Below are 27,598 nucleotides of genomic sequence, written 5' to 3' on the forward strand. Positions count from 1 at the left end.
TCACACTGCTGAGTGAAGTGACCATTGGCTCGGTGAGCCTTCAGAGCTAGACTCTTATTAGAACCAGCAAAGGTTTGCTAGCAAGCATGGCTAGGAGAGAAGTTGGGAGAAGCTGAAGGACCTGGCAGAGACCACAGAACCAAAACTGAGTGATGTCTTCAGTAGTGAATTTGGGTTTTTTGTTATCCCCTAAAATGCAAATCACGATTAAACCACTATTAAGGCTTGATGTATCAGACAGTTGCACTGTGAGTACCTAGCTTCTTTCATAAAGGGCTCTTCTCTGGCGTGCTGAGCAGCTCCGAGGCACTTGCCAGGGCTTTGCATAAGCGTGTATGAGTCTCAGGCCACCCCAGAAACTGCTGCTCACTTTGGTACACCCAGCTCGGGTACTCTTGACATTTCTGGATGTCTTCTAAACATATAATGCTGATAGATATATTGTTTAAATATTTCTGAGTTATTTAAAATGAGTGCGTCAAATAAGCAGCCTTGTGACGCTGGATGGATATCTGGCTCAGATGAGCACTTCGGTGAAGAAGGAGGAGGTCAGCACAAGTTATGTACACAACTTAAACTCTGACGAGAGACACGCTGGATCCATAAAACACAGAACAATGTGAGTCCCTTGTTGGAAAGTCCCCATGAATGTGGGGGCCCGAAGTGAGGGAGTTCAGTGGTGCTGAGCAGTCGCAGCTGGCCTTGAGCCTGGCTGAAGGAATGCTCAGGGAAGTGACGGAGTCTCCATCCCTGAAGGTGTTCAAAATGCATGTAGATGTGGCATCTCGGGACACGGTTTAATAGGCACGGTGGTGTTGGGATGACAGGTGGACTGGATGATCTTAGAGCTCTTTTCCAACCTAAATGAGTCTATGATTCTATTCTTTGGACCTCTGATGGGTCCATGGCATGGACTGAGCAGTGATCCAGCCCCAGCTGGGGTGGGAAGTGGCTGCCTGGGCTTTGGGTTTGCCCTGCTGTGTGGCGTCTGGGAGAGCGTGGCTGAGCAGGCAGAAATGCTGTCTGGATACCTGGAGGACAGGCAAACTGTTCTAATTTTTAGGAAGCTTATTAATTTGCAAGTCCAACCATGATTAAGTCCTGTCAGTAGTTTCTTCTTGGTATGATTAGACAGAGCATTTTAGGTAAGAACAAGTAGGCTCTGGATTGAGGGGAAATAGGATTCCTGTGATAGATGTGACAGCTGGACGTTATCTATTAGTTATAGTAAATATTTATTATACAAGCTTTAAAATATTCATTAAATATTTTAAAAGCTGCTTTCATATGTGAAGTACTTTCTCTTCTTCCAGTAAACAGTTATTGTGTATAGATTAACGCAGGCTGCCAGGCACTGCTGAGATACATTAAAATCTGTTAAAGACACTGAGCCTACAATAACATTTGAATCCAATTTTGTGTTGCTTTTGAATTGATTTGACATCATCCCCAGACCTACTGTATTAAAAAAGGAGATACAATGACTAGAGCACCACTGTCGTCTTTCCAACTTTTTTCCACTTTTCAGAGTTGCCGCAAAGGAAATTATTTTTACAGCATTCAGAATATTGACCTGTTTCTTGGCTCTTGTCACAATCCATATAATGGCTGCAACGGGAGAGCCTCTGGAGTTACCTCTCTAGACAGCACATTTTGTACATCTGAAAAATGGGTTTACAAGTTTCTAGTGCAGCTGCATTGTATTGAAAACCTGAGCAGGCATGGCATGGAAATGAACCGATCCCTCTCTGTGTTCAGAGCTGGCATGCCCAGACATCTGGCAAATCACTCATCTCCACTTCCAAGTCAGAATCCCATCAGGTCTACCTGCCAGAAGCAGATGTTGTATCTAAGGAGATGGTTAGTGGTGGGCAGAGGGGTTGTGAAACAAGGCTTTGTGAATCAAAGCTAATTACAATCTGTTGATTTCTTATATGGGAAGGGCTGAAAGATATTTTTCCATGCAATTCCCACATATATTAAGAAGAGAAGCTGCATATATTTCTTTGCACTTTGTCTCCTCCTGTGCCATCGTCTGGCTCTCTCATTTTATGTAATGCCTTTGGCAACCATCACCACTGTCCAAGGCAGGACACTGTGTTCACTGATGCCTGAGCAGGACCTGGCACACGTCTCCAAGGCCACGCTCTGGCTTGCTCTTTTGGACTCACTTCTCACACAAAATCCCACCAGGATTTCCTTCTAGGGAACATGTTGTGACTCCAAAAATTTACTCTATAGAGTAGCAGATCTCAGCCTGATCGCTTTGCTGGGAAAAGCATTTGGTCATTTCTGAGCTTATATTATATTGAACAAAACTCAAGCATAAATGACAGTGAATCTGTAATGTGTGGTGCATGTGAAAAGAGTTAAGAGACATCGATTCCCAAGTACCTGTAGTCCAAATATAAATAGATGTGATCTAAAAGCCTCCTCAGGAGCATTTCAACAGCTTATTCCTTACACTATGCAGGGCCTCCTTTAGCTGGAATGTAAATAAACCAAGAGCAAGAATTCTTATTGTTCTAGAAACGCACTTTAATAACAGAGGTGGCAAAACCTTTCAGAGACAGTAGTTTACTGGGTGTAGGAAAAGTAAGAAATTACAAGCAGCAACTGCATTTTTTTCCTGCAATCTATACAAAAAGTTTTTTCTAAGCTTCAACAGTTAGATGTGGGCATTAATTTGAATTTTTACTGTGTGCTTTGGATCCAGTTCTGTATCTCTAAAAACATTGGCTCCATTTTGATAGGAATAAAGCCTTCAAGGTTATGTTAATAATCGAGAGCTTTCCTTCCTGTCTGTGAAGACTGATTTTGTGGAGCTGTGTTCCCCAAGCATCCAGACCAATACTCTGTAGTGCTAATGCTTTTATGTAGAGACTTCAGAAGTGTTGATGGCTTTGCCTTTAGTGTCCCCTTTGCCTTTGTGATTGCCTCTTGAGATAGGAGAAAAAGACAAGTGACTGAGAAAATCAAAGTGTTTACTTTGCTCATTTTTCTCACTTGGCAGGGAGTCAGGGCTGTGATTTTGCACTGGGTACTCTGTTCTTTGCACCAGGCAGCTAAGCTCTTCCATGTGCTTTTCTCGGGCAGGAAGAATTGACGTGGAGGTTCATTTCCAGAGGGGAGACTCCTCAGGGAATTCCACATACCCATGACAAGCGCACTCCTCCTGATTTTTTTTTTCCAAGTTAAATGTTTTTGGTGAATCTACGAAACAAGATGTTATGTTCTTTGTCACCACATTTTCACCCGCATTTTAGGAATTTTACTGTTTCCGGAAGAATTCTTTAACTTGTCTAACCATAAAAGTTCCTTGAGAAAATCCCTGGAATTCATTGTGATAGCACAGTGCTTTCGTCTTTAAACAACAGAAGATAAAAGCTAAGTTCCAGCTTGAGATTTGACCTGCTGTAATGAGAAGCAGATTGCGCAATTTTTATGGAAATAGGGGCACAGAGATTTAAAGCAGTGAAGATCAAACCAAGTCATTGTCACCTGCTGGACAAGGCAACACTCCATGCTGTTTTCCAGCATCAGCAATTCCACAATATTGCCTTTCATAACAACACAGTGTAGTTGTGATTATTGTAACAGCAGGTGAACAGCCACGTACAAGAACCAACTTCTTCTAAAGGATACAGGAATAACAAGGATGCTTTACCGTTCCCTTTAAAGAAAATGGTTTGTGTTTTATTCTGTCTTATTTCTGGTATCTGATATTTGAAGGGGAATTTTCCCAGGGTTTTATGTTGCAAGGATTTCAAGAAGAAGCGAGTGGTACCATTGTGGGTTGTTGCACCCTAGTTATTGAAGGCTGTGTTTGGAGAGGAAGGCATGAAAATGAGAATTAATGATTACCTGACCCTATCGTGGGCCAAAGTCTATGGCAGGAGTATCTCTAGTTTTCCAGCCTGCATTTCCTAGGTGAGCTTGGAAATGTGAGCGCTTTGTCTGCTGCAGGTTTCACTGGAAGTTCCCGGTGAAAGCAGCCAAGCAAAGTTTATTGGGAGATGGAGAAAACACCATGAACGTTATTTTAAAGATTTTAATCACAGTTTAACATTTTGATGGTGAAGGCTGTAAAAATGCAGTCTGAGTGGTTTGAATGACTAGAGCCCAGACTAACCAAGAGGATACGTTTGTTATGATCCAACAGCTTTTTAACTGACTGGAACCACACCGTTCTATCCTGATTTTCAGGAGAAAAACCTGCTGTTAACTTCAGGGGGCCATTGAATGTGCTTATTTTCTCATAATTGTGTTCTCACAAATGGTTTCTGACAGAAAGACCAGAATGATAACTAGATGTTATTTTTAAAATATGATGGTTTAATGTTTTTTCTTCTCGCCAACATCACTCTAGTCTCTCTGAGAATCTATTTTTAACAATATTATTTTCCTCTTTTCGAGGAAGGTTAACAACTTTATTCAGCTTACTCTTCTCTCAAGAAAAGAAATATAGTTGTATAGTCCAGGGTTTTGCTCATACATCTTGCTCCCTGAAGTACTCATGCTGGCAGTTGGTCTAATGTGCCTTGAGTCATAGATGATAAAATTTCAGTCTTTATCCTTGGGAAAATACTTTAAAATCAATGGATTTCATTGTCAGGAATTTTTTGGTTTTGTTAACCTTTTTTTTTATTTAATCTGATTATTTCCTATTTTAAATACTTTTGTATTGTGTTTATTAATTTTCTTCTTTCTAACTGGCAATTCTTCCCCGCTATCTATAATATTAATATCTTTTAATTCTGTCTTAATGGATTGCCTCTGTTTTGCTCTGTGTTTTGGTCTAACTCCTTGATTAATCATGCAGCTTTTCTCTGAACAACTTGTTTCCATAGAAATCTCTTTCTTGATGCCTACTACTATAGTCACAGCTGAAGTTAGATCTCTTGGTCTCCTGTATTAATTCAAGATTGTCAGCAAGGAAAATGGAAAATAATTACTCCTGGACCTTACTAGGAGAAAGTCAGAAATGGAGCTCTGTTCATCTTTGATTCCTGAAAAGTGTTTGTTGTTGGAGGCCGTAAAAGGAAGCAATGGGAAGAGAAGAGTGAGGTGATCTCTGGTAAATGTATTTGCATAGGAAATATTCCAGTGACATCAGAATTAAAATACGTAAGAAGTTTGGCTTTAATGAGATGTGACTCCATCTCCTGGCACAGTGACTGTCTGAAATAACTTCGATTACTTGGGGCTTTTGTGCGGTTTCGGTTAAGCACGGGTGAGGGATTTAGAAGCAGCAGGCTCATTTATAAAAATGATTAACTTTGTTCAAGCAGTAGTTTTTGAAGTTGTTTAAAATGACCTGCGCTGGGATTGTCTCTCATCAGATTTGAGCAAGGAGGAATGCAACGGGTTTGGAGACGCTGCCTGCAGAATCCCCACATGTGCTGACCTACCCCAGGCTGAGGGCTGGGGTTTTGGGGCAGGTTAAATCAGCTTCTAATGCAGTCTGTCAGAAAGGATCTGGAGAGTCTTCAGCACTGTTAAGTGGTTTTGGAAGAGAAGAAATCAAGTACTAATAGCGTTTTGGAGGAAAGATCCTGTTTTCCAGGCTTCAGTCCCAAATAACGATGTAAGCTTTGGGACCCTAGTAATGCTACTGGATGATCCTTGGTGAGCTGCAGAGCTGGGAACTGAAAAGCCCAGGTGAGCAGAAAATAGACTTTCTTGTCATCTTTCCTGCTCGCCCACTCCAACTTGGCATGGGAACCTCCACCAGCAGCCCACAAGTCTGCAGCCAGGCAGCTGGGTGTGGAGGGATTGACACGTGCGAAAGTACCCGAATGCTTCATCTGAAACTGCGATATCGTTATTGCAGACACATTGTGAAACCAGGGATTCCTACCTTGGATATAGGTGCTAAGGACCAGCTTCTGTAGAGCGTGGACTTACTGTGTGTGGGCTGAACCTCCTCTAGTCAGAAGCTGATGCGAGAATCCCCAGTTCACTGGACTGGAGGATGGATAAAATGATCAAAAGAAGGGAATGTGATTCCTTCCTGAAAAGCCTTCATAAATTCTTTGCTTAATGTTATGTCATACTGAACCCTCTGAGATTTTCTGTAGGCCTTTTCTTGAGCAGTTACCCATGCAACAGTAGCAAGCTTGCCATGAGTTTATTGTTAAAGTTACTTCATTACCTAACAGAGAGAGCAAATGAGCATTTTAGGGCTGTGCATTGCCATCTCATGGCAAATGCATGAAGGAAAATGAGTGGGGAAGAAACTGAATGGTCTAGTTGGAGCATTTCTATCCCATGGAAGCAGCACTGATGTTGTCCCAGGCCTTAAATCATACATTTGTCTCTGTACTCCAAGCTCATAGCTGAGAATTTAATCAGTGCAGGGTGTGCACTTCTTATGTGGCTTTGGGTGGGTCTAGCAGAAGGCGTTCTCTTAGCTAATCGTAGCTAGACTCCACACATCACACTGCCTTCATTTCTTTTGTATTGTGCAGCCCAGTGCCAATATCAAACATCTCTTTTATTGTGCCATACAAATTGCCAGTTTGGGAACCAATTGCCTGAAAAATGAACCATAAGCCTGTGCAAATTTTGTGTTTGGTAGTTACACAGAAAACAAAGCTTATGACAATAAAACACACACATGAATTACAACCTTGTTAGGATATAATGATCCTAAATGAGATTAGGGTAAATGAAATGAATAAAAAAAATGCATCACTTCACTTTTAAATCTTCATTTAGAAAACAAACCCAGCCCAAAACAGAAGAATTCTTGTTTTAATAACAAAGTTTTGCTTATCCAATGCATTCAGTCTTTTTTTTTCGGCTGTGTTTTAAGCTACAGACTGCAAGAGCCTAAGCATTACAAGAAGTTGTTCTTCAGAAATTTCCACCCTGACCTGGTTTATCTGGAGTGGTTCATAGAGCTTGAATTATCTTTCCACCTCTATAAATTAAGACAGAATTCCCACCCTGTGGAACTGTAATACCTAACGGTCTAGCAGATATAAAACTATTAATGATTTAAAGTTACCTTCCAGGGAAATAATTTTAAAGGTATAAATCCATTTAATATGTTCTTCTGAGACCAGCCTGCACGACACTTTATCTTGATGAGTGTCACCCCACAGTGATTGTTCAGGTTGTAAAGGCTGAGCATGTAGTTTGTTTAGAAATTCACAATTTTCTATTGTTCTTCTTGGCTTAAAAATCAGCTCAAACATTTTCCTGTTTAAAAAAATAAATTTAATGGGACAAAATAGACCATCTACATCTAGAGCTTGGGGGGAAGGGAGGACTATATTAGTTTAAGCCAGTAGAAGAACATCATTGAAAGCAGAATATAAAATAATGGCAGCAATGAACTATGGCAAATGCAAAGAAATCGAGTTAGTTGCAAAGGTCAAAAAGCATGCTAATGTTTTTAGCACACAGATGCATTGCTTAACTGCATGTGATTTTTTCCGACCACAAACTATTTTTTGTCTAGACTAAGTCTATAAGCAAAATAAAAGTAAAAGTTCTGTCCGTTCCGCGAAAACTGTTGTGGCAAGGGACCTATTGCAACACAATAACCGCTTGGCGTGGCCGGGTCACACTCAGTAGCTGGGAGCAGACATTGGTTTTAACGGTGGATTCCAGCTCATGTTCTGAAGTCAAAAAAGAAAATATCCACTCCTAAGCACAGTACCTTCTTTGCAGGATGCAATGTCAGTCTTGATTTTTTTTCTGCAGGGCTGAGGCCACATCGTTCTAAGGTATTTGTCAGGAAGGGAAAAATGGAACAGTAGGTAATTTTGTAAAAAAATTGGGTAATCCATCAAAATGACATTGGCAAAATGTTCAAATATTGCTATGAGTGAGCAACTTAGCCATGAAGTGTTGATTTGCCTTCAGTTACTCCTTGGCTCTGAATGAAGGCAGGCAATTGGAATGAGTTAACAATTCTGTTTAGCCAGATATCCTCTCTCTATATATATCTGTGAAACCTCCACCCTGCGGAACAGGCAGTGCGATCTGTACGGTGTTCATCTTGTGAGGAAAGGCACGACCTGGAGCCCAGGAGGCTGCTGCAGGCTGTGCCACGTGGGAGGACACTGCCAACGCCGGCACTTGAGCCTGAAGAGGCTGCCCAGACCTCGTGCCGTCACAGTCCTACGGCAGCTGCAATGCAGAGCACAGGCTGGGAGAACAAAGCAAGGTCTCTGTAGGTGAAAAACCTGCATGGAATGGTGGGACACGGCAAGAGGACAGCAGCGCAGGGCTGTGAGGACTGGTGAGCTGTTCTTTGAGGCAAGGCTGGGTCCATGCCCAAGAAAAGTGGCCCGCAGACGTGGGCTTGGCCAGCTGTGGTGTTGCAGATGACATCCTTGGGTGAGAACTCAGGTGGGTGCTGCAGGGATGTTCTGTTCCTCTTTAATATTGCTACTTTATTAGTATGACAGTAGTTCCCGGGCTTTCTGCCCTCTTCTAGTAGCTGTTGCTTTTACTTCATAGCTGGATGCCTTTAGGAAACGCTCAGTAGATTTTCTGGCTTTGCAGCATATCTTTAAACATCAACAGATTTTATTATATTGACCAATTGCAAAGTTATCTGTTGACCTGGACTCGACAGCTGTAAGCAGGCTCAGCACAGCATACCTGCAGAAGGGCTAATAAACCAGCTTGCTTTTAAATATGATTACTGGCCAGCTTCTGATGGGTGAAATAGTCCCTAATGTGTAGGTTGAACCTGTTTCACATGCAGCAGTATTATTGGCATTTTTTAGCATTAAGGAAAACTTAATGAAAGAGCATAGTCAATATCCTCAGTTTGGTTTTGTTACTTCTGTGTTGTAGGTTTATTGATATTGGCTCCCTTGGAAGCAAACAACCTTTCCTGTTACAATTCTTAGAAATTCTACATTGAATATTTCTCAATCACATACAAGGGTCCTGCAAAAAAACAGCCATAAGGAGCTTTTGCATCAGAGAAATGTTCTGTCTGTTCCTGTTTTACAGACAGCAGGTCTAAAGCATGAAAAAAAGCAATGTATGTGGGATTAGACTGAATAGGGCTAAATCCCCTGTCTCTTGCCCCATTTACTTGGAAATTTTCAAGTGTGGATTTGGAAAGGAGAGTTACATTAACTCTAACTCCCTATGAGAGTTACACTCTCATTTCCCCTAAAGTCAATGGGAGTTAGATACCTCCCTCCCTCGAGAGTGTTGAATTTCTCATAGACCAAACACTACTGTCTCTAAAGCATCCAGAAGAAAGTAAAAGATGAGCTGACACCAATGAACCGGTTAATGTGGTCTGAAAAGAAGCTGCCTTTACACTTGTCCAGGTCCCAATAACTGACATGAGAGGCTCTTGACAGGGACCCAAGTAAAGATCCTAATGTCAGTTTGAGAGTCGTAGTGATCAGCTTGGGGAGCTATGGCCAAGTTTCTGGATAAAGATGCAGTTGAGGTTGCCACCAAATACTGGAATACATTGCAGTTCCCAGCTGTGATAACTGAAGAGTTGGCTGAAGTTCCAAAACACCAGCATGATAGTAAAGTAGGAACAAAAGGACAAATATCTCAGCCTTTTCATTTTCCAGACATTTGTATTCACTATCTGCATGAAGCTTAGATTATCCTGGCAAAATCCCCAGCAATGCATCTTTTCTCCTCTTTCTTGAGTGAGTTAATATAGTACAATTAAAGTTTTCTATTTTACATTGCACAAGGGACAACAGAAAAAAAACGTTTCCACTTATTTATGATCCATCTCAGCTTTTGGAGAGCGACACTTCTACAAGTCTCTGACTGCCCAGCCTGGTCAGTGCAAACACTGTGCTCTGAAAGCATCGCGTTCGAGCCTTCAACATTGAGAAGGCAAAATGTTCAGGCTCTCTCTTTAAGTAAGTGGAGATAAGAAAAAAAAACAGTTCTTGAAAATCCAAGAAAAAAACAGTTCTTGAAAATCCTGTCACAGGTATAATGCAGTTCTGAACATCTTCAGGTGATCATAGTTCTAACTCTACAAATGCATTTTTCATGGAGTGTGTATGACGTGAAATACCTTATTAGCAGCTGTAAGTCACAGGGAAGCAGTACAAAATTTTATAACCCTGGAAAGATACACAGACCGGAAAGATGCAATGGGAAACTCATAACTTTATCTTCACATGGAACCTGAAAAAGCCTTGTCCCTTCCACCACTGCCAGCGCAACCAATAGCGACAGAATATAACTCACTGCATGAAGGACCTGCTGTAGGAAAAACACACTGTGGAGTCTGACATGTGGCTGCCAAGCATGCCTGGTGCTTGTTGACTCTGGTTCTGGAGGAGGCTGAGGGGGATGGTAGCTCAGGATTGTCAGTGATGAGAGGAGGCAGCAGCATCTCGCTGTGCTGGAGCAGGTGGCTGTGCTGTGCCAAAGCAAGCAGGTTTCGGAGTGGGGCTCTGGGCGCCTGCTTGTCTGTTGCTGTGTGGAAAAAAAAATCTTCCCATATAATGACCGAGATTGGGAAAGAATAAAATTCTTTGAATTTTTTTTTCCTTTCACCTTCCAGATTGGTGTAATATGTACTCAAAGTCAGAGTCAATCCTACCCTCTTTTCTGTTCTCCTGCCTGTACTCGCCCGGCATGGGGAGGAGAGGCTGTGTGAGGGTATGCAAGTGCCTCTTAGCCGGGCGTGGTGAGAAAGTCTGTTCCTCTTTGCAAGCAGTGCACTTGCATACTGCAGACAAGGGGACAAATAGGGTCGTGGGGTAACTAACGTGGAGGTGCTGCAAACAGCAAGAAAACCAGTCAAGCTGTTTGCTCACTGACGTGGTTTAGGAAAGTGTTCAGACTTAAACACAAATGCCTTTAAACAATTAAGGCCTGATCACCGTGTGACTCTTACCTGTTAAAACTGGAATATTATTTGGATGAAGATAGAAGTAAAACTAATTCATCTGCCGTGGGCTTTAAAAACGTGCTTCACAATTACTTTGAATTACGAGGACTGCAGTGAGATGCCTTGGGGACGAGAGATTTTGGGTAAGGTTCCGTGCCACGCTCAGCTGCCCCAAGGGCTGCGGGCCGTCCAGGGGCAGCTGCATGTTCTCATGCCTCTCCTTGCATGAGCCCATCACTGCCCTTGTCTCGCTGCCTCTGCTCACCTGAGCGTGCGGCAAGTCCATTCAGAAAGCTAAAGCATCCCAAATCTGATATTGTCAAAAAAAGGGAATTGTTTCCTGCTAGTTTGTCTGGCCAGGATGGCTCGCACGGGCTCGGCAGTGTCGGTGAGGAGGGGTGGGAACATGCAGTCCTGGGAAAGGAAAGAAACAGGACTCCTGCCTTGGCACCAGATCTGTGCAACTGAAAAGTCACACTGCATCCTGAGAATTGTGCTCATTGTGCTTACGCCTTCAAATAGAAACGTGTGTCCTCCCATTTTATTTAAAGAAACTGGTTTTTATAAAATGAAGTACAATTTGCCACTCTTCTTTCTTTAGTTGAACTTTGTGAGCATCTTGTGAGCTGGCTGGTCCGTTTCATTTACAGCTCCTTGCTGGTTTCAGTTGCTGCCTCTCCCTTGTTCCTAGCAAAGTGCTGCATCTTGTGAGGAAAACATCTCAAAGAGATTGCCTAAATCTCAGCACAATGTCTTTTCATTATTGAGAGCATTCTTGTTAATGTTGATATTCATTCTGATAGCATCTGGTTTCTAACAACCTGATGAGTCTGAGTCTTCAGACAGGATAGTGCTCAGGTGGAGGAACACGTGGGTTTGGGTCTTAAACCCAACTGACATAGGTTTCATTTTCCAGGAGGACGGGGAGGAGGTAGCATAGATGACCCTGAGATATATCAGTGTCAGTAGGACCCTTTGGGGAGTTATTTTAGAAGTGAATAATCACAGTAAATCTGATGGCAAGTAATTATAGACATGCGGGCCAGGAGCTTGTAAGTGCTTCATGTGTTGTGTCCTAACACAGCAGTGGCATTGCTGTATGGGGCTGTGCAGAGGTACGTCAAAAGGCTTGAACATTTACATTAGGAAAGAACATTCCCCCAGCTCGCATAGAATCACCACGTTGGAAAAGACCTGTTGGATCATCAAGTCCAACTATTCCCATCTGCCACTAAACCATCTCCCTGAGCACCTTGTCTACCCGTCTTTTAGATGTCTCCAGGGATGTTGACTCCAGGCCCTCCCTGGGCAGCCTCTGCCAGGGCACCATGACCTTCTCTGTGAAAAATTTTTTCCTGATGTCCAGCCTGACCCTCCCCTGGCACATCTTGAGTCCATTCCCCCTTGTCCTGTCCCTGTTAGTTGGGAGAAGAGGCCAAATATATTGGCAAAATATTTTCTGTTCTTATTTGCATCACTGTTCATGGCTTGGTTTGCTCTACAAATAGAGATGTACTTTTAACAGATCAGGAGCAGTGGAAGCTTCAACTCCTATGTGGTCACTGTCCTCTGTGAGCTCAGGAAAGCTGTGCATGAGCACAGGTTGAAGAGTTTAAAGTGAGATCTACAGTGAGAACAGCTGTAGTTTCTCCACAGCTGAGCTGACTGAGTGACTCTAAGGGGCTTTTTGAAGTGAAAATATCTTTGTTGTTGTGAAGACTTTAGGGTTAGACTGGTCATGCTCCTGGCTTTTCAGATTTTTTCTTTCCTGTTTTGCTCTGTGAGTACGATGCTTGTGTTTTATCAGTCCTCTGTCTTGGTATTCAGTAAATGTTGTGTTATGATAAAGATTTTGATAAATTATGGCATTAAGTATAGTAATAAGTGTAGTCATAGTGTATCTAGGCTATTGTGGAAGAAATCAGTTTCTGTTCTGCAATTTGAAAAGAAAAAGGAGTCATGTATCTGTTTTATGTAGAAATATCCTTATCATCCTGCGATATCACTTTATTCTCAGATGAGAAAGCCAGAGTTTTGTGCAGGAAAGCCTCTGTTACAGATGGCATTGTCCAAATGAATGAAGTGATAATGGAAATAATTTAAAGTTTAGAAGTAGAATAGTAAAATCATGGGAGTTCTGTATCTTTTTTGATGAGTTTCTTCAGTCTGTTGCACTGGTGACTTACAAATGGGAAGTCAGAGCAAAGTGAGCAGTGAATAGGTATGGATGTGAAATGCCTTGGAATCCCAGTCTTTGAGCATACATGTAAAGAAAATAGTTTTAAGAAACAGGTCTCTTGCTTTAGCCTCCCATGATACATTTTAAGGTGCTTTAAAAACATTTCTGTCTATTGAGCGTACTTGATTTTAGTTATTTTAAAAACATCTCTTTCAAAGAAGTCTTTGCCTTATGGTTGGTGTCTGGTGTGCTGGAGTAGACAAAAAACATGCCAAAAGCGTAGTATGGGAACCCTCTTCTCTTCAACAGACACAGTAATTTCTCGTACTTGCAGAGCTTAGAGCCTGCTGGCATGTACTCTTGCTAAACATGTATGTGTTTTCGAGGCATCTGGTTCTGTGATTCTGTGAAGTTATATTCTGCTCCTGCTCCTTCGGGAGAGTTACGGTATTGACCACAGGGCTTTATGAGCTGTCACAAAATGAGCCGTTAACTCTTGACATCTGCTGTGCTGAAGCGACTGCCAAGTTGCGTTGCTAGTTGGCGAGGGAGTAAATATTGATAGACCCTAGCAACAGGTACTCCTGAGAAGCCTTGTTCTGGGAATGCTTGGGCTGTATCCAGCATTATAAATGTTGTGATAGCATTTTAAGTTTATTTATAGGATTCATTTGTGCCTTATCACCATCTCTCAGAACTGGAATGCATGAATGAGGTTGGTTGTTCTAGGGCATAGACACGTGTATCATACCCTCTTCCCTGGTGACCCATTTTGACATATAACAGATGCTTTGCTGCCCGGATCTCAGGGGTTGTTGATGTACACCCATGTATGACATCTCAGGTATGTGCTTAAATCTAGACTCTCGTGTGTTTGCTGTCCTCTGTTGGAATGCCAACTCCAGAGCTGTGTACATATCGGCGCATCAGATACAGCAGGGTGAGGGAGGGGATTCTGCCCGTTTATTCCACTCTTGTGAGACCTCTTCTGGAGTACCATGTCCAGTTCTGGAATCCTTAACATAAGAAGGATACGGAGCTGTTGGAACGGGTCCAGAGAAGGCTACAAGGATGACCCAAGGGCTGGAGCACCTCCTGTACAAGAACAGGCTGAGAGAGTTGGGGTTGTTCAGCCTGGAGAAGAGAAGGCTCTGAGAAGACCTTATAGCGACCTTCCAGTGCCTGAAGGGGCTACAAGAAAGCTGGAGAGGGACTGTTCACAAAGGCTTGTGGGGGTAGGACGAGGGGGAAAAGGTGTAAACTGGAGAGGGGCAGATTTAGGCTTGATATAAGGAGGAATTTCTTCACCATGAGAGTGGTGAGGCCCTGGCCCAGGTTGCCCAGGGAAGCTGTGGCTGCCCCATCCCTGGAGGTGTTCCAGGCCAGGTTGGATGGGCCTTGGGCAGCCTGAGCCAGTGGGAGGTGTCCCTGCCCATGGCAGGGGGTGGAACTGGATGATCTTTAAGGTCCCTTCCAACCCTAACTATTCTATGATTCTATGATTTCTTTCTTTTTTTGTGAAATACTAGCAGAACATTTTTATATAGGATCCTCTGAGAACCCACCAGATAAAAATAACTTGCTTATATTGTGAAAGCATTTAAGTGAGTGAACCATTTTATGTTCTCATTGCAGAAATTGAAGCCAGAGAAGCCTGTGACTGGCTGAGAGCAGCTGGATTTCCCCAGTACGCTCAGCTATTTGAAGGTACGATCCCAAAGACTCGTCACTCACCTGACACTGAATTCAAGTAGAATTGTTTACACAAACAATCCTTCAGAACCTGATATTTTTGATGGAAACACTTGAAAATTCTATATTATCTTCAGGCAAACCTGTGTAAAATAGCAGCTGGTGTGTGTTCTGGCAGAAATGGCAGCTTTACTAGGTTAGCGTGGATTCTGTTGAATTCTGTAAAGGACCAAATCTTTCCTGGTAACTGTTGGACTGTAACTCAGTCAAATCTGAGTTTTTGTGATTTCTCAGTTGCTTAGAATTTTCTTAGGCTCTTTTCCTTGGAGCGTTGGGGTATTTTTCTGACTTACTGATTGCAACCAAAACTCATCTTGAGGTCCCCATCCTGGGATCTTGAACAAGATTGCTTTCTCTTGAAAAAAAAATGATGGAAACAACATGTCACAATCACAAGGTTTTAAAACAGATACTCAGAAACAGCCAGCCATAGTCAAACAATGCAATTACAACATGGTTTTGTGTCGTTAAAGCTACAAAAATTGCTTATTATTTGTGAGGGAAAGAGGATTTGTTGAGAACTTGTATAATTTAAAGATATTATACCTTAAAACTGTTCTTTAAAATATGTTTAATGTTAAAAAGCATGGAATGTAACTAAAGCTAATCTATTTTTAAGAGTGATTTTATCAAAGCACTACAGTTAACGGAACGAAGTGTGACTTCTGCCTGCTTTCATCCCCCCTTCCTCTGTTCATTGCAAACTTCAAAACTGGAAGTCAAGTAACAGAGCCTCATACTTTATAGTCTGAAACATGGTGTCTCGTGGAAACGCTTTCTGTTTCGCTACTGCAGATTTTACAACATAAGCGCTCAGTCTTACAGGTTGTTGCAAATGTACATTGTGATGCTTCTGGGTAACGAATCCCTTGTATTACCTTGCTGTTGATGCAGTGTCCTGACTTGATAAGGCAAATCGAGTTTAAAAAGCAAGCTAAAAAATACCGATGGATCCTCACTGGTTTTCTCATCTGCGAGGCTGAATCTCATCAGTCTGGATAAGCTTCTAGCACAGTATGGTCCGTGCAGCTCACTGTCCCTCACAGGGTGTCTGTCAGGTGCTGCCTTGTACAACACCTCACCATCAGCAAAAGCTCGTGTGAAACACTCCTAGTTTTATGGTGCACTTGAAGGCAGAAGGTGCAGAGAACCCAACCAAAGCAAAACTTGAATTCTGTAGCTCCTGGAAATGTAACAAATGCTCATCTACTCATAATAGCTAATAGCAAGCAGATACCTACATTTATCCTTCCGCTTGTTCAGAGGAGCTGATCCATACTTACTTGAAGGACATTTGTGTGAATGTAGAGTTATAGAAATAGATTTAGATTTATTTCATCTGTGATAAATATGTTGCAAAATACAAAGCCTTTGCAATTATAACTCAGATTTCAGTTTCAACTTCTTTGTTTACAGATATGCAGTTTCCTATTGATGTAAAAACTGTGAGGAAAGATCATGAATTTTTAGATGGAGATGAGATTGAATCACTGTTCAGGTAAACATTAATTATGAATCATTTTTCGATACCTCCAGGCTCCATAGGTATTTGCCATTCTCCTTTTCATGCTTTAGTGCTCGTCAGAGACTTACAAAGTCACCAATGCTATGACTAAATGACTTAACGGCATACTTTAGTACTACTGAAGTTGGTTCTTTTAAGAATTTAAGGGTAAAGTAAGCATGTGTCTGCACATCTTCTTCAGCCAAGGTCTCAGTGACATTATACCAAACATGAAATCTGTCTTTTCTCTGATGTGCAATGCCTACTGGCTGAGAAAGAAGAATCAGTTCCCTGTGAGCATATGCTGGCGTGACAGTTTGCTCTTTAGAGTGCAGGGATTTCCTCTCTCTAGTGACCGTCCCCAGAGCTGTTCCAGGAGAGAAACAGCAAAAACAGTCTGCACAAGAGACACACTTTCTGTTTTGTTTTACTGAATATTTTTTTTGCATAAGAAGCAGAAGTATTGATTGGAAATTATTGTTTCGGCACAGTAGTTCACAGTACACAAGTGAAATTGCTTCGTCAGTGCAAATTCATTGCTCTTTGGACTTTCCCCCATGTAAGTGTGCCAGGATATGGTACTTTACTTCTTGTTGCAGTTGCTGAAGCCTTCTCTTTATGAGATTGTTTAGCAGGTGAGGTGAACTCCAGACTATTCATGTCACACTGCATGGTCGATCCAAGGGATGCAATACAAATTCCTAACTCTTAAGGGACAGGAAAATTACTTTTATGGCAAAGTGGTTTGGTTCTTTTCTGTACTGTTAGCTCACCTGAATTCAAGCTCTGCTTCTAACAGGAGCACCAACAAGAGCTGTTGGCATATGCATATACATCTCTAACTCACAGTAGATCTTGGAGAACTTCAGATACATTTCAGTTCTTTATGTGACTTCTAACCTTAGTGGTTCTTGAAGGCAGTCAGAGTGCCTCCCTGGGGATGCCACACATTTGATTGACAGTTAAGTAACTGGCTAGTTTGGGGCTTTATTGATTCCACAAGCTTCAATTAAAATGATGGATAATAAAGTGCTTCCAAGAATACAGTGTCTTCATTAAAAAAAATTTTTAAGAAGCCCACTCAGAATTTCTTTTATTTTCAATATCCTAAATCAATATTCAGTTTTTTTGCAATCATTAAAGCTCACCACGTGATTTCATTTGAAGGATTTAAAATTTAAAATGTCTATTTTTCTAACACCATAGGCGATTGAACACGTTGAACAAGTGTGCATCAATGAAAGTGGAAATAAGCCGTCAGAGGAAACAGGTATGTTTATAAAAATACAGTTAATTTTCTCATTAAAAATGTGTTTAGCTACTGCATCAAAACCCTGTTTTTAAAAGGTGCATGAAGATTTGCAATTTCTGAACTTTTCTTTCTATTCTCTTCCATCCTTCAAAGCTCTTCCATTACAAATTACTGTCCAATAGTTGCACCAAGGCCCCACCTCAGCATGTCTTTTATTGCTTTCTCAAGTAGTTTCACATCTTATTTAAGGCCTGAAAGTGAGTTTTAACTCTTATTGTCTGAATGAAGTATAAGAAATTAAAATAGACAATGCGAATAGTGTTGGCCAGTGTCAAATGTCCGGCCATTAGAAGCTGGATAGGTTTTAGCTGTTCTGGCTTTGTCCTGTCCTGCAAAAAAGTACTATGGTACATTTTTTTTATAATTTAAATTTTGCTAAACCTTGCCCTTGAAACTGTATTTCTTTATTTCCCCTCTTTTAAGAGTAATGACTCTGAAGATGATGAACCCTGTGCAATAAGTAACAAATGGGCTTATGAGAGGTGCAGTCAGAGATGGTCTCGTATCAAGAGCCTAGAAGTCTTCCCAGGAGAGGACGGTGCCAGCGCATCAGTCCCGGGCAGTCCAACACTGAAGAGCACCAGCAGCGAGGCTGTTGTCTTTCTGGATCATGGCGAGAAACATGATGCGTCCTCAGTTCACAGTACTAGCAGTGGTGACAGTGACGTTATCATCTTCCCAAAAGCTTTTGAAGCTGTGGAAACCAGTGCGAGTTCCTCAAGATATTCCTCAATTAAGGTAGCTTCACTGAACTCTACCTTTAGTCGTTCTTCTCCACCCTGTGAATATTTAAATATCACCAGTGAGGAGAAGCTTTTGGATAAATCGTCATATAAAAAGAGGAATAGCCTTCTAAAGAAAATCGAGAAGTTGCACTTAAGGAGTTGCAACTTAAGGAGTGGTCAGTCAAAGGCCAAACCCATAATAAGTGAACCTGTCCTTCTGGAAGGACTTAATGAAGAAAAGATGAAGATGCTGAACTGCGTAAATATTTCCGACCTCTTTAGCATCCAAACAAAGAACAATTCTTCTCTTTCTCCCCAGAGCTGCGATAGCAGCAATCGGTTTGAAACCAGCAGCACAGTGAGCACTCCAAGTCCTGTTATAAAACCACAGGGTCACTGTGATGAGAGGGGGGTGTACACAGAGGACTTGGATTCTAGCAAGATCTTGCTATGGAATGATCTACCTCAGCAGAACCTAAGAAATTACATGAAGTTACAAACAGACCAGATTTTTCACGTACCACAAGACCATAAACCTGGCACTTTCCCCAAAGCACTTACAAACAGTTCCCTTTCTCCTGTAGATGATTCTTCCGTCAACTGGAGAACTGGGAGTTTTCATGGATGCAGGAGAAGCCGGAGCAGAAGCAGTTCCAAGGACTCCAGAGCGCCCAGGAGCCCCCTTTCATGCACAAATAACAGGCTAAGCATATATGACAACATACCCAACATTGAACTTGATAAGTTGGAGGCAATAGAAATTGGTGATGATGATGTCTTTTCAGAACTGAACAGTGTTATAGAAGATGTCAACAGTCTCAAAAAATTGGTTGATCAGTGGACAGAGAAGTTCACTGTTGATGGGGATTTGGACTTAGCCAGTGACTTGGCCTCTTTATATCCATCCTCAAATAAAGAAATGTCTCTTGAAACAGAGGGCTCAGAAGATAAGACAGCAGACCTCCCAACCACTGAGGGAGAGAACAGCTATGAACTGGGCAAGGATGTTGGTTCTGCACAGCTGGCGTACATGACAGACTCTAAGAAGACCAGCAGGTCAGTGATCCTTGGGCTTCCCTAGTAGACTGCCCCTTGGGAACTTTTCCCTGTTGTTTCTCTCCACACAAAATGTAATTGTTTTTCCTGAATAAAGTATTCTCAGATAAGTTTGTTCTGGGGAGCAGGGGCTGCACTGCTGGTGCCAAGTACTGCTGGACTGTAGGCGCTCTACATCTATCTATGTCTGCTCCGACCTCTGCTGACAGTAGGGTGCTCATAATCTGCATGAGCACTTACACATTTGGAATCGGAGTTCAGCTTACTGCGTTTCTTATTGAAACCTTTTGGATTGCCAGAGTACCTCCTGGGTGAAAAGTACCTTGTTTATACACCAATGATCGTAAGAAGCGTGGGAGCTGCAGGTCATTTAGAGGCTTCACAGATGCAGGCAGAAAACTAACAGGGACAGTTGAAACAGTCCTAAGCTGAGACTTCACCTGGAGTGTTGGAGTCTTCAGCACAGGAAGGACATGGATCTGTTAGAGGGGGTCCAGAGGAGGCCACGAAGGTCATCAGACGGCTGGAGCACCCCCCACAGGGAAGACCTGGAGATGTGGGATGCATTGCAGAACTTAAAGGAAAGCTAGGGAGGGGGTTCTTTATCTGGGCAGTGCAGTGATAGGATGAGGGGGGACAGTTTTAAGCTGAAAGAGGGGATATTTAGATGAGATACTAGGAAGAAATTCTTTACTGTGAGGGTGGTGAGGCACAGGTTGCCTAGAAAAGTTGTGGAAGTCTCATCCCTGAAGGTGTTCAAGGTGAGGTTGGATGGGGCTCTGAGCAACCTGATCCAGCGGGAGGTGTCCCTGCCCGTGGCAGGAGGGTGGAACTGGATGATCTCTAAGGTCCCTTCCAACCCAAACCATTCAAAGATTCTATGAATATTTATCCTGTAGGCATGGGAAGCAACAGTGGTCTGTGGAAGACAGCATGAACTTGGAAAGCCTTTCCATCCAGACTGATAGCCAGTCAGCCGCCCAGCTGGCCCGGACACAAAAACTGGCTTTGCTAAAGCTCACTGCTCTGATGGACAGATACTCCCCTTCCAGCAAGCAGGGCTGGAACTGGTAAGTTGTCTAATACAAAAGCAGCCTGTGTCGGGAAGAGAGAGTTGATGTAAGCAGGTGGATTTCCTTGTCTGCCTAGACAACACACATCTAAGATGAGGAATTACATCCTGTTAAATCACTGGCAGTGTTTTGTGGTTATTTTAGTGGCTCCAGGATATCCTCTGCTATGCGCTGCACTTTTGCTCCTCGCTATTGGTCATGTTGTTATGGATTTTGAAGCCCATTATAGTCTCTCTCTCTAAACTTGCCCATTTGCAGGGCTTTGACAGAGAGACTGCAGAACCTGAGGTGAGAACTGACTGGGCTCAAAATCCCTCTCCTCAGCGTGTTTGAACAATAAAGATGATCAAGTCAGTCACCCCGAGGGCTTAGAAATATCAGGTAGTGTCTTGTGACAGGGATCTGGTACTTGAATATGGAAAGAAGTGAAGAAAGCCTGCAGCGTCCTGATGGGATGGGTCGTATTTCACATGAGGATGCTTTGTTAAAGCTAATTCCACTTTTGAAATGAGGAAGTCATTCCTGTAATTGCCCTTAATGATTTTCTGTCTGTCTTATGACGTTATTTGTACAGGTATGTGACAGAATTTGGGGTTGTGGCAAGCATAACTAAATCCTTTCCCATGCTTGTAACTGTGCTGGAGAGCTACTAAGTTGCATGCGCTGGTTTTTATTTTCAGGACTGTACCAAAATTCATTAAAAAAGTAAAAGCCTCTGACTACAAGGACAAAAATGTGTTTGGGGTTCCTTTGCTTCTGAACGTCCAGCGAACAAGCCACCCGCTGCCTAATGGCATACTGCAAGCACTGGACTATTTAAGAAGCCACTTTCTTGACCAGGTATGAACTTGAGGCAGCCCAGAGCAACTCTGTTGCGTAAAACAGAGCTGATCCAGGGAATTCGTGTCTGCTTCTGGCATTTGTGAGGGACTTTCTTGCCTCCTAAGGCTCTGAACAGGCAGTGAGGTATAGGTCTGAGCAGAGACAGGTCTGAGAAAATAGCAATGTTTTTTTCCTTCTGGGAATGCCTTTAGTCCTGTATTTTTGTGCCTTGCCTCACTGACATCATCTGCAGTGAGTTCTCGTAGCACAGGCAGTCGGGCTGTCTTCTCCTCGTGAAATAGCTTGGGAAGTAAATGTACCACCAATGCCATTATTCCTTCTGTGCTGTAGTTGTTGGTAGCACCAGGGCTAATGTGATAATTAATCTTGTTTCAGCTGAAACGTACCCCTAAGCAGAGATAAAATGGATTTAGAGCAGTGCCTGTAACATCTTTTGCTGGATCCATAGTTATCCACCAAGCAGATGCACACGCAGCGGTGGAAGTGTGTGTTCCACGTGGTGTTTCTCCAGCAGAGGTGCAGGAAGGAGACCTTGTGGCACGAGGTGTATTAGATAGAGGCCTTTCTTTTTTTTGTATGCTTTGCAATTGCATAGGTGTGTAATTTCATGTAATTTCAACAACGTGTGAATCCTGTGATGTTATAATGTAGTTCAAGTCACTGAAGTGTGAGCAGTTGGTTTCTTGTGGGGGTCATGTGTTTCATTCTGAGGTGGTATCTATTCAGTTAATACGAATAAACCAATGAACATTAATACTGTCTCAGTGGCACACAGAGAAACTTTCAGCAGCAGCTTTGTTGAGGTAGAATTCATGGGAAATTTCCTCATCTAGGTTTGTCTGAAACTGGATTGGCATTCATATTAAAAAGAAAAAAAAAGATTTCCCTCAACATGGCAATTGCCCTTTGCCAACATGTAGATATATTAGATGTATCAGGGGTATCAGATGTTAATCCTGAACCGTATGGATCTCCCAGTCTGAGTTTGTTTGCTCCAGCGAGGGCATCAATGTACATTTTCTTCTGGTTGAAAGCACATTTGTGTAAAAGAAACTTGCAGTTCTAACGTATGAACATAGCCTGCTTGGGTAAGCTGACAGATGTCAACAGTAATGATTTTTAAAGTAAAAAGAAAGGAGTGATTTTACATTAAATAAAAAGCAACAAATGAACAAAAATTGGTCTGTCTTTCACAGCGGGTTCTGTGGGTATCAGTTATGGTTTGCTTGAGAGGAATATCCATGCTGTTACTAATGATACAAAAATGTTTTGATGTCAGATCCCACTACCATAGGATAGAAGAAAAGGTGATGGATCGATTATTTGTTGGAGCTCTGATTCCCGACAAGTGGTCTCTTCGTCTGTATGTTTTACCTGTAGGTTGGCCTGTTCCGAAAATCCGGTGTTAAATCCAGGATCCTGTCTTTAAGAGAAATGAACGAAACCAACCCAAACAATGTCTGTTACGAGGGGCAGTCAGCATTTGACGTGGCCGATATGGTGAAGCAGTATTTCCGAGACCTTCCAGAGCCAATATTTACCAGCAGGCTCTGCGAATCCTTCCTCCACATCTACCAATGTAAGTGACAAAAGCTATAGTTTTACAAATCTTTGAATATCTTAGTCAGTGCCCGGGCTAGGACTAGTACCTTGTCCTCTTGTAGTCAGAGAGAGGTCAGGCAGGATGTTTCTGAAGAGTTTATTGTGACTCTGGAAGTAAGAACTTCATATCTGCATCCTATTGGCTGGCTGCTTTCTTACACTCTGCAATTTCTGTTCTTTGTAGGATGACTGCAATAATATAGAATCATAGACTAGTTGAGTTGGAAGGGACCTTAAAGATCATCCAGTTCCAACCCCCCTGCCATGGGCAGGGACACCTCCCACTGGCTCAGGCTGCCCAAGGCCCATCCAACCTGGCCTGGAACACCTCCAGCGATGGGGCAGCCACCGCTTCCCTGGGCAACACATGCCAGTGTCTCACCACCCTCACGGTGAAAAAATTCTTCCCAATGTCCAGTCTAAATCTACCCCTCTCCAGTTTATACCCATTCCCCCTTGTCTTATCCCCACAAGCCTTTATGAATAGTCCCTCTCCAGCTTTCTTGTAGCCCCACAGGTACTGGAAGGTCACTGTAAGGTCTTCTTGCAGCCTTCTCTTCTCCAGGCTGAACAACTCAAACTCTCTCAGCCTGTACTGCAGTCCTCCGATCATCAACATGTGTTTTGACAGTCCTCCTAAACTGTGTTTTTAAATGGTCATTTCCTTATGCAAAATTAAGAAAGGATCCAGTCCCCTTGTTCATGGCATGAAGGAGCTTCTTGTGCAGGTCATGTTATATCGATGACATTAAGGTGCTGTGAAACAGCATCTTTGCCTGCAAACGCCAGCAGCTTTCTGCCTGTGCTCTCACTGTTACTATCCTGGACACTCAGCCTGGAAAAGAAGGAAATACGAAGCTGAAATCTGGCACTGAACACAGTTTTAAACAGGTTCCATCTCCAGTGCTTTGCCCTCAAGGATTTCATGTTCAACAAGCAAGTGCGTTAGGGAAGGAACTTGCTGTAGGCGTTTATGATGATGTCGCTACAGACAAGTTTCTTCTTTCAAGAAAACATTTTGAAAGGCCAAGTACGGGATTTCTGATTGGACTCTTTTTCAGCCTCTTTTATGTGACTTCTATAAGTACATGAGATATGTGGTGCTTGTTTGTGAGGGTTTAGTTAGGTTTTATTTTCTAACCTGTCGGGCTTTTAGTATTTTGTCTGAAAATGGTTTGTTTATTTGTTTGGAGCAAGTTTGCTTTTTGCATCCACAAATCCTTTTTGTGAGGAGGTCCACGATTCCTTTGCACAATGGATGTGAAACCACATTTTCCCATAACCTGGCCACTTCCCACCTCTTCTTTTGCGACAGAAACAGCAAATGACTGAATTCTACTCACTCATTTTGTGCCATCTGTGACTTGAGCAAGTGCCCAGATTAAATTGCTGTCCTTTGGAGATAAGAAATGTGCTGTTTTCACCAAGAAGCACATTTTGAGTGTTTTGTGCGCTTCTGCTTGAAGGGAAAGAGAATTATCTTCTATCTTTTGTGGTGATGTGAATTGGAGAAATCCTCATGACAGAGGGATTTGTGGCAGATTGAATCATCCCTACTCTCCTGCAGGAGCTGTTTGGGCACACGGTCTCACTGGGTTTCAGTGTGAATTAAAATCTGTTGGCAAAACATTGTCCTCTCAGTTGAGTTCACCGAGAGCATCTGTTCTCTTTGTGCCTGACGTTGAAAGGAGAAGGCAGTAGAGTAGCTGTCTGCTCCTAAGTATCATTCTGGAGTAATATTTTATAGGGACACAAGCCGTTATTTTGACTGCAACCAGAGTTGGCCCAGGATAAGTTCATTAGCAGGGTTCATTAGCAAATTACAAGTCATGAACCAGCATCACTCAGCATGAACATGCATCTTGACAGGCAACAGGAGAAAACCGTACTCACGTGATGTGACTGTGATAATGGCCTTTGTGAGCTTGAGTGACAGGAAAATGAATGAACCTACAGTTTCAATGCCCTGTTTGGGACTCTGGCGATGGATGTTTCCTTAGCGAGTCATGTGTGATTTCCATATTTATTTTTTTTCTGTTTTCAGACGTGCCGAAGGATCAGCAGTTTCAGGCTGTCCAGGCTGCTATTCTCCTTCTCCCAAAGGAAAACCAAGAAGCTTTGAAAATTCTCCTCTTCTTTCTGCGAGATGTGGTCGCTTTTGTTGAGGAAAACCAGATGACCCCAACCAACATCGCAGTCTGTCTTGCACCTTCCTTGTTCCACCTCAACACCCTGAGACGGGACAGTTCCTCCTCCTCCACTAGGTAACATCAACTTAATGCTGCCATTTCTGCTGTCCGTAGTGTTCTTCACTGGAACGGTGCTTTCTGTAGCTGGCCAAGCATCAGTATCTGCTTTTAAGGGGGAAATAATATACATGTCTTGGGGTTTGTAGTAAAGAGGGGAAATTTAGATCAGATATCAGGAAGAAATGTTTTCCTGTGAGGGTGGTGAGGCCCTGGCAAAGGTTGCCCAGAGGAGTCGTGGCTGCCTCATCTCTGGAGGTGTTCAAGGCCAAGTTCAGTCAGGCTTTGAGCAACCTGGAAGGTGTCCCTGCCTATGGCAGGAGTGTTGGAACTGGATGATCTTTAAGGTCCCTTCTAACCCAAAGCATTCTATGATTCTAAGATAAGTATGGTTGTTCAGGTCCAGCAGGAGCACACAGCAGTGCGTGCAAAGACCCAGCAGCTCATTGTCCAGTGCAGAGGACACTGGCAAGGCTCTGTTGTCATGCTCCCGACTAGTCTGTGTGTTTTGCTAGCCTGTCTCCCTCACAACCACTGGAGTCTGCGGTTGCCCAAAGGTCCAGCCACAAAGGAATCCAGCCCGTCACCCACTGCTGGCATTAAGGTGATGCTTGCCATTGAAAATGTGGCTCCTGCCCTGGCAACCTCAGCCCAGGTGTGGCTTTAAGGCTCTGCAGGTGTCTGGCAAACTGTAGCGGTTGCTGGCTCCAGTGCTGCCGGCATCACTCCTGCCAAACCGAACCACAAGGATCCTGTAGATTTGTCTTAATAAGTAAAAGTATCTGAGTTGCATAACATCCCCTGTTTGTACGTGCAGGGAGGAAGGTGCCCTTGGGCCAAAGCAGACAAATAATCTCTGAGAGCATTGATGCCTTATCTGGTCTCCTGAGGCAGAGCTGTTTGCTTTACTCCACACTCCTGCGCATGGACAGACACGTATCAGGGCAGAGAAGGACAGCCGGCTTAGATGGAAACGTAGTGCTCCCATCAGAGCAGCGAGTTCATCACCTCTCATGGGGTTCAAAAGAGGAGGACGAGTTCCAGGGCAGAAGCTGCCAGATGTCCTAGTGGCATCCTTCAGGGTGATAATGCAGAGAGGGGAAAGAAAACACTGGAAAGGCATGAAACATCTGAAAATGCCGAAGCGTAAGGAGAGCGTAGTGCTGCCCGTCTCTCCCTGGGCTGAGCCGGCACACGGCCAGAGACCTTTGTGGCCACTGCGAGGGCAGCCAGGATTGTGATGGAGCTGTGGTGGCAGCAGGTCCTTCCTGGATTGCAGTTGTGTTTGAGCACCTTGGAATCATACTTGGAGAGTTGTACTTCTTTGGTTTATATAATTATGCAGAAATGCTAGGAACAAAAATTGAAATGGAGTTTTCTCTTTGTTCTCACTGTTTAGAAGCTGGGAGGCTTTGAAGTTTTAGCTTCTCTGTAACTGGGCGTGAATGCCATTATGCAGAGTTCTGACTTCAAAGGGTAGAAGCTGACAGGTCCGACTTTGAGGAGCAGCGCTGAGGACTCTTATCTTCCACCCAATTTTCAAGCCATTTGGCAGGAATACACATAGATAAAAGTATCAGGAGCCAGGATTAATGATGTCATATAGTGAATATGAATTAAAAGAGGGGACTGGTTTTAAACATTTGTAGTGTGTTTTGGGCTTTAAAAGGTTCTGTGTAGTCTTTGCAGGGTATCAAGGGAGCTTTATAGTTGAAGGCAATGCCCAAATCAGTTTGGAGTCATAGCTGTCTTTGGCCAAGAGTGTGATGATGTGTTTGAGGAATAAAAAGCCTTGACTTGGCTTTCTTGGGCAGCCGTTACTAGTGGTCAGAGTTGCCCCATTCCTTTTTGGGGAGCACTGGGGGGGAATGCTGTCTGTGAACTTCACTGCAGTAACATAACATGAGCCCCTACACAAGCACTTAAGGGTGTTTTTGCTGAAGCTCCTGGTTTGCACCCCCTGGGCAGCTGAGTAGGTGTGTTGTACTTGTGGTTCACAGCATCTTGCTCACACAGCCTTCCTTTTGCCTTCTTTAGATCCAGTCAGAGGAAGTGCAGCTTGGGGAAGCCAGACCAGAGGGAGCTGAATGAGAACCTGGCAGCAACACAGGGCTTGGCCCACATGATAATGGAGTGCAACAGGCTCTTCCAGGTACGTCCCTTGCTGTAGCAGAGCAAAAGCCCTAAGCAGCCTGACATTGGGGGACTGCTTGGAGCAGCCGCTCGGGCCAGAGCCCTGCAGGGGTCCCTGCCAGCCCAGCTGTTTCTCTGAGCCTGTGATAGCAGTGAGTCCTGCTGATTGCAGTAGAGAAAATGTCACTGCTGCTTTAATGTGACTACTTGTAAGGGCTGTGAGAACATTCCCCTGCTGCGTCCCCCATCCTCCAGTTGTTATGGGGGACAGAGGCTGCCGGATACTCTTCCAGGGAAGTCCTGGTCAGGGACAACCAT

At 43.2% G+C, this 27,598-nt stretch overlaps 1 protein-coding gene across 4 annotated transcripts in view; it reads left to right on the top strand.

The window, feature by feature from the left end:
• Positions 1–27,598, top strand: part of LOC104068000 (rho GTPase-activating protein 7-like) — a 52,562-nt gene that overhangs the window by 23,096 nt on the left and 1,868 nt on the right. For 2 of the 4 annotated variants that reach the window (XM_054079448.1, XM_054079447.1), the window contains exons 2-10: positions 14,670–14,741; positions 16,203–16,284; positions 17,497–17,560; positions 18,026–19,383; positions 20,283–20,453; positions 21,137–21,296; positions 22,680–22,878; positions 24,946–25,165; positions 27,185–27,299. In XM_054079448.1, the coding sequence (XP_053935423.1) occupies positions 14,670–14,741; positions 16,203–16,284; positions 17,497–17,560; positions 18,026–19,383; positions 20,283–20,453; positions 21,137–21,296; positions 22,680–22,878; positions 24,946–25,165; positions 27,185–27,299 (2,441 nt within the window). Of the gene's footprint in view, positions 1–8,011; positions 8,365–14,669; positions 14,742–16,202; positions 16,285–17,496; positions 17,561–18,025; positions 19,384–20,282; positions 20,454–21,136; positions 21,297–22,679; positions 22,879–24,945; positions 25,166–27,184; positions 27,300–27,598 lie in introns of those variants that run through there. The other 2 variants (XM_054079450.1, XM_054079449.1) reach the window with 2 other exon arrangements.

This window comes from Cuculus canorus, chromosome 14, assembly GCF_017976375.1.
Source record: "Cuculus canorus isolate bCucCan1 chromosome 14, bCucCan1.pri, whole genome shotgun sequence".
In the NCBI taxonomy this organism is placed as follows: Eukaryota; Metazoa; Chordata; class Aves; order Cuculiformes; family Cuculidae; genus Cuculus; species Cuculus canorus.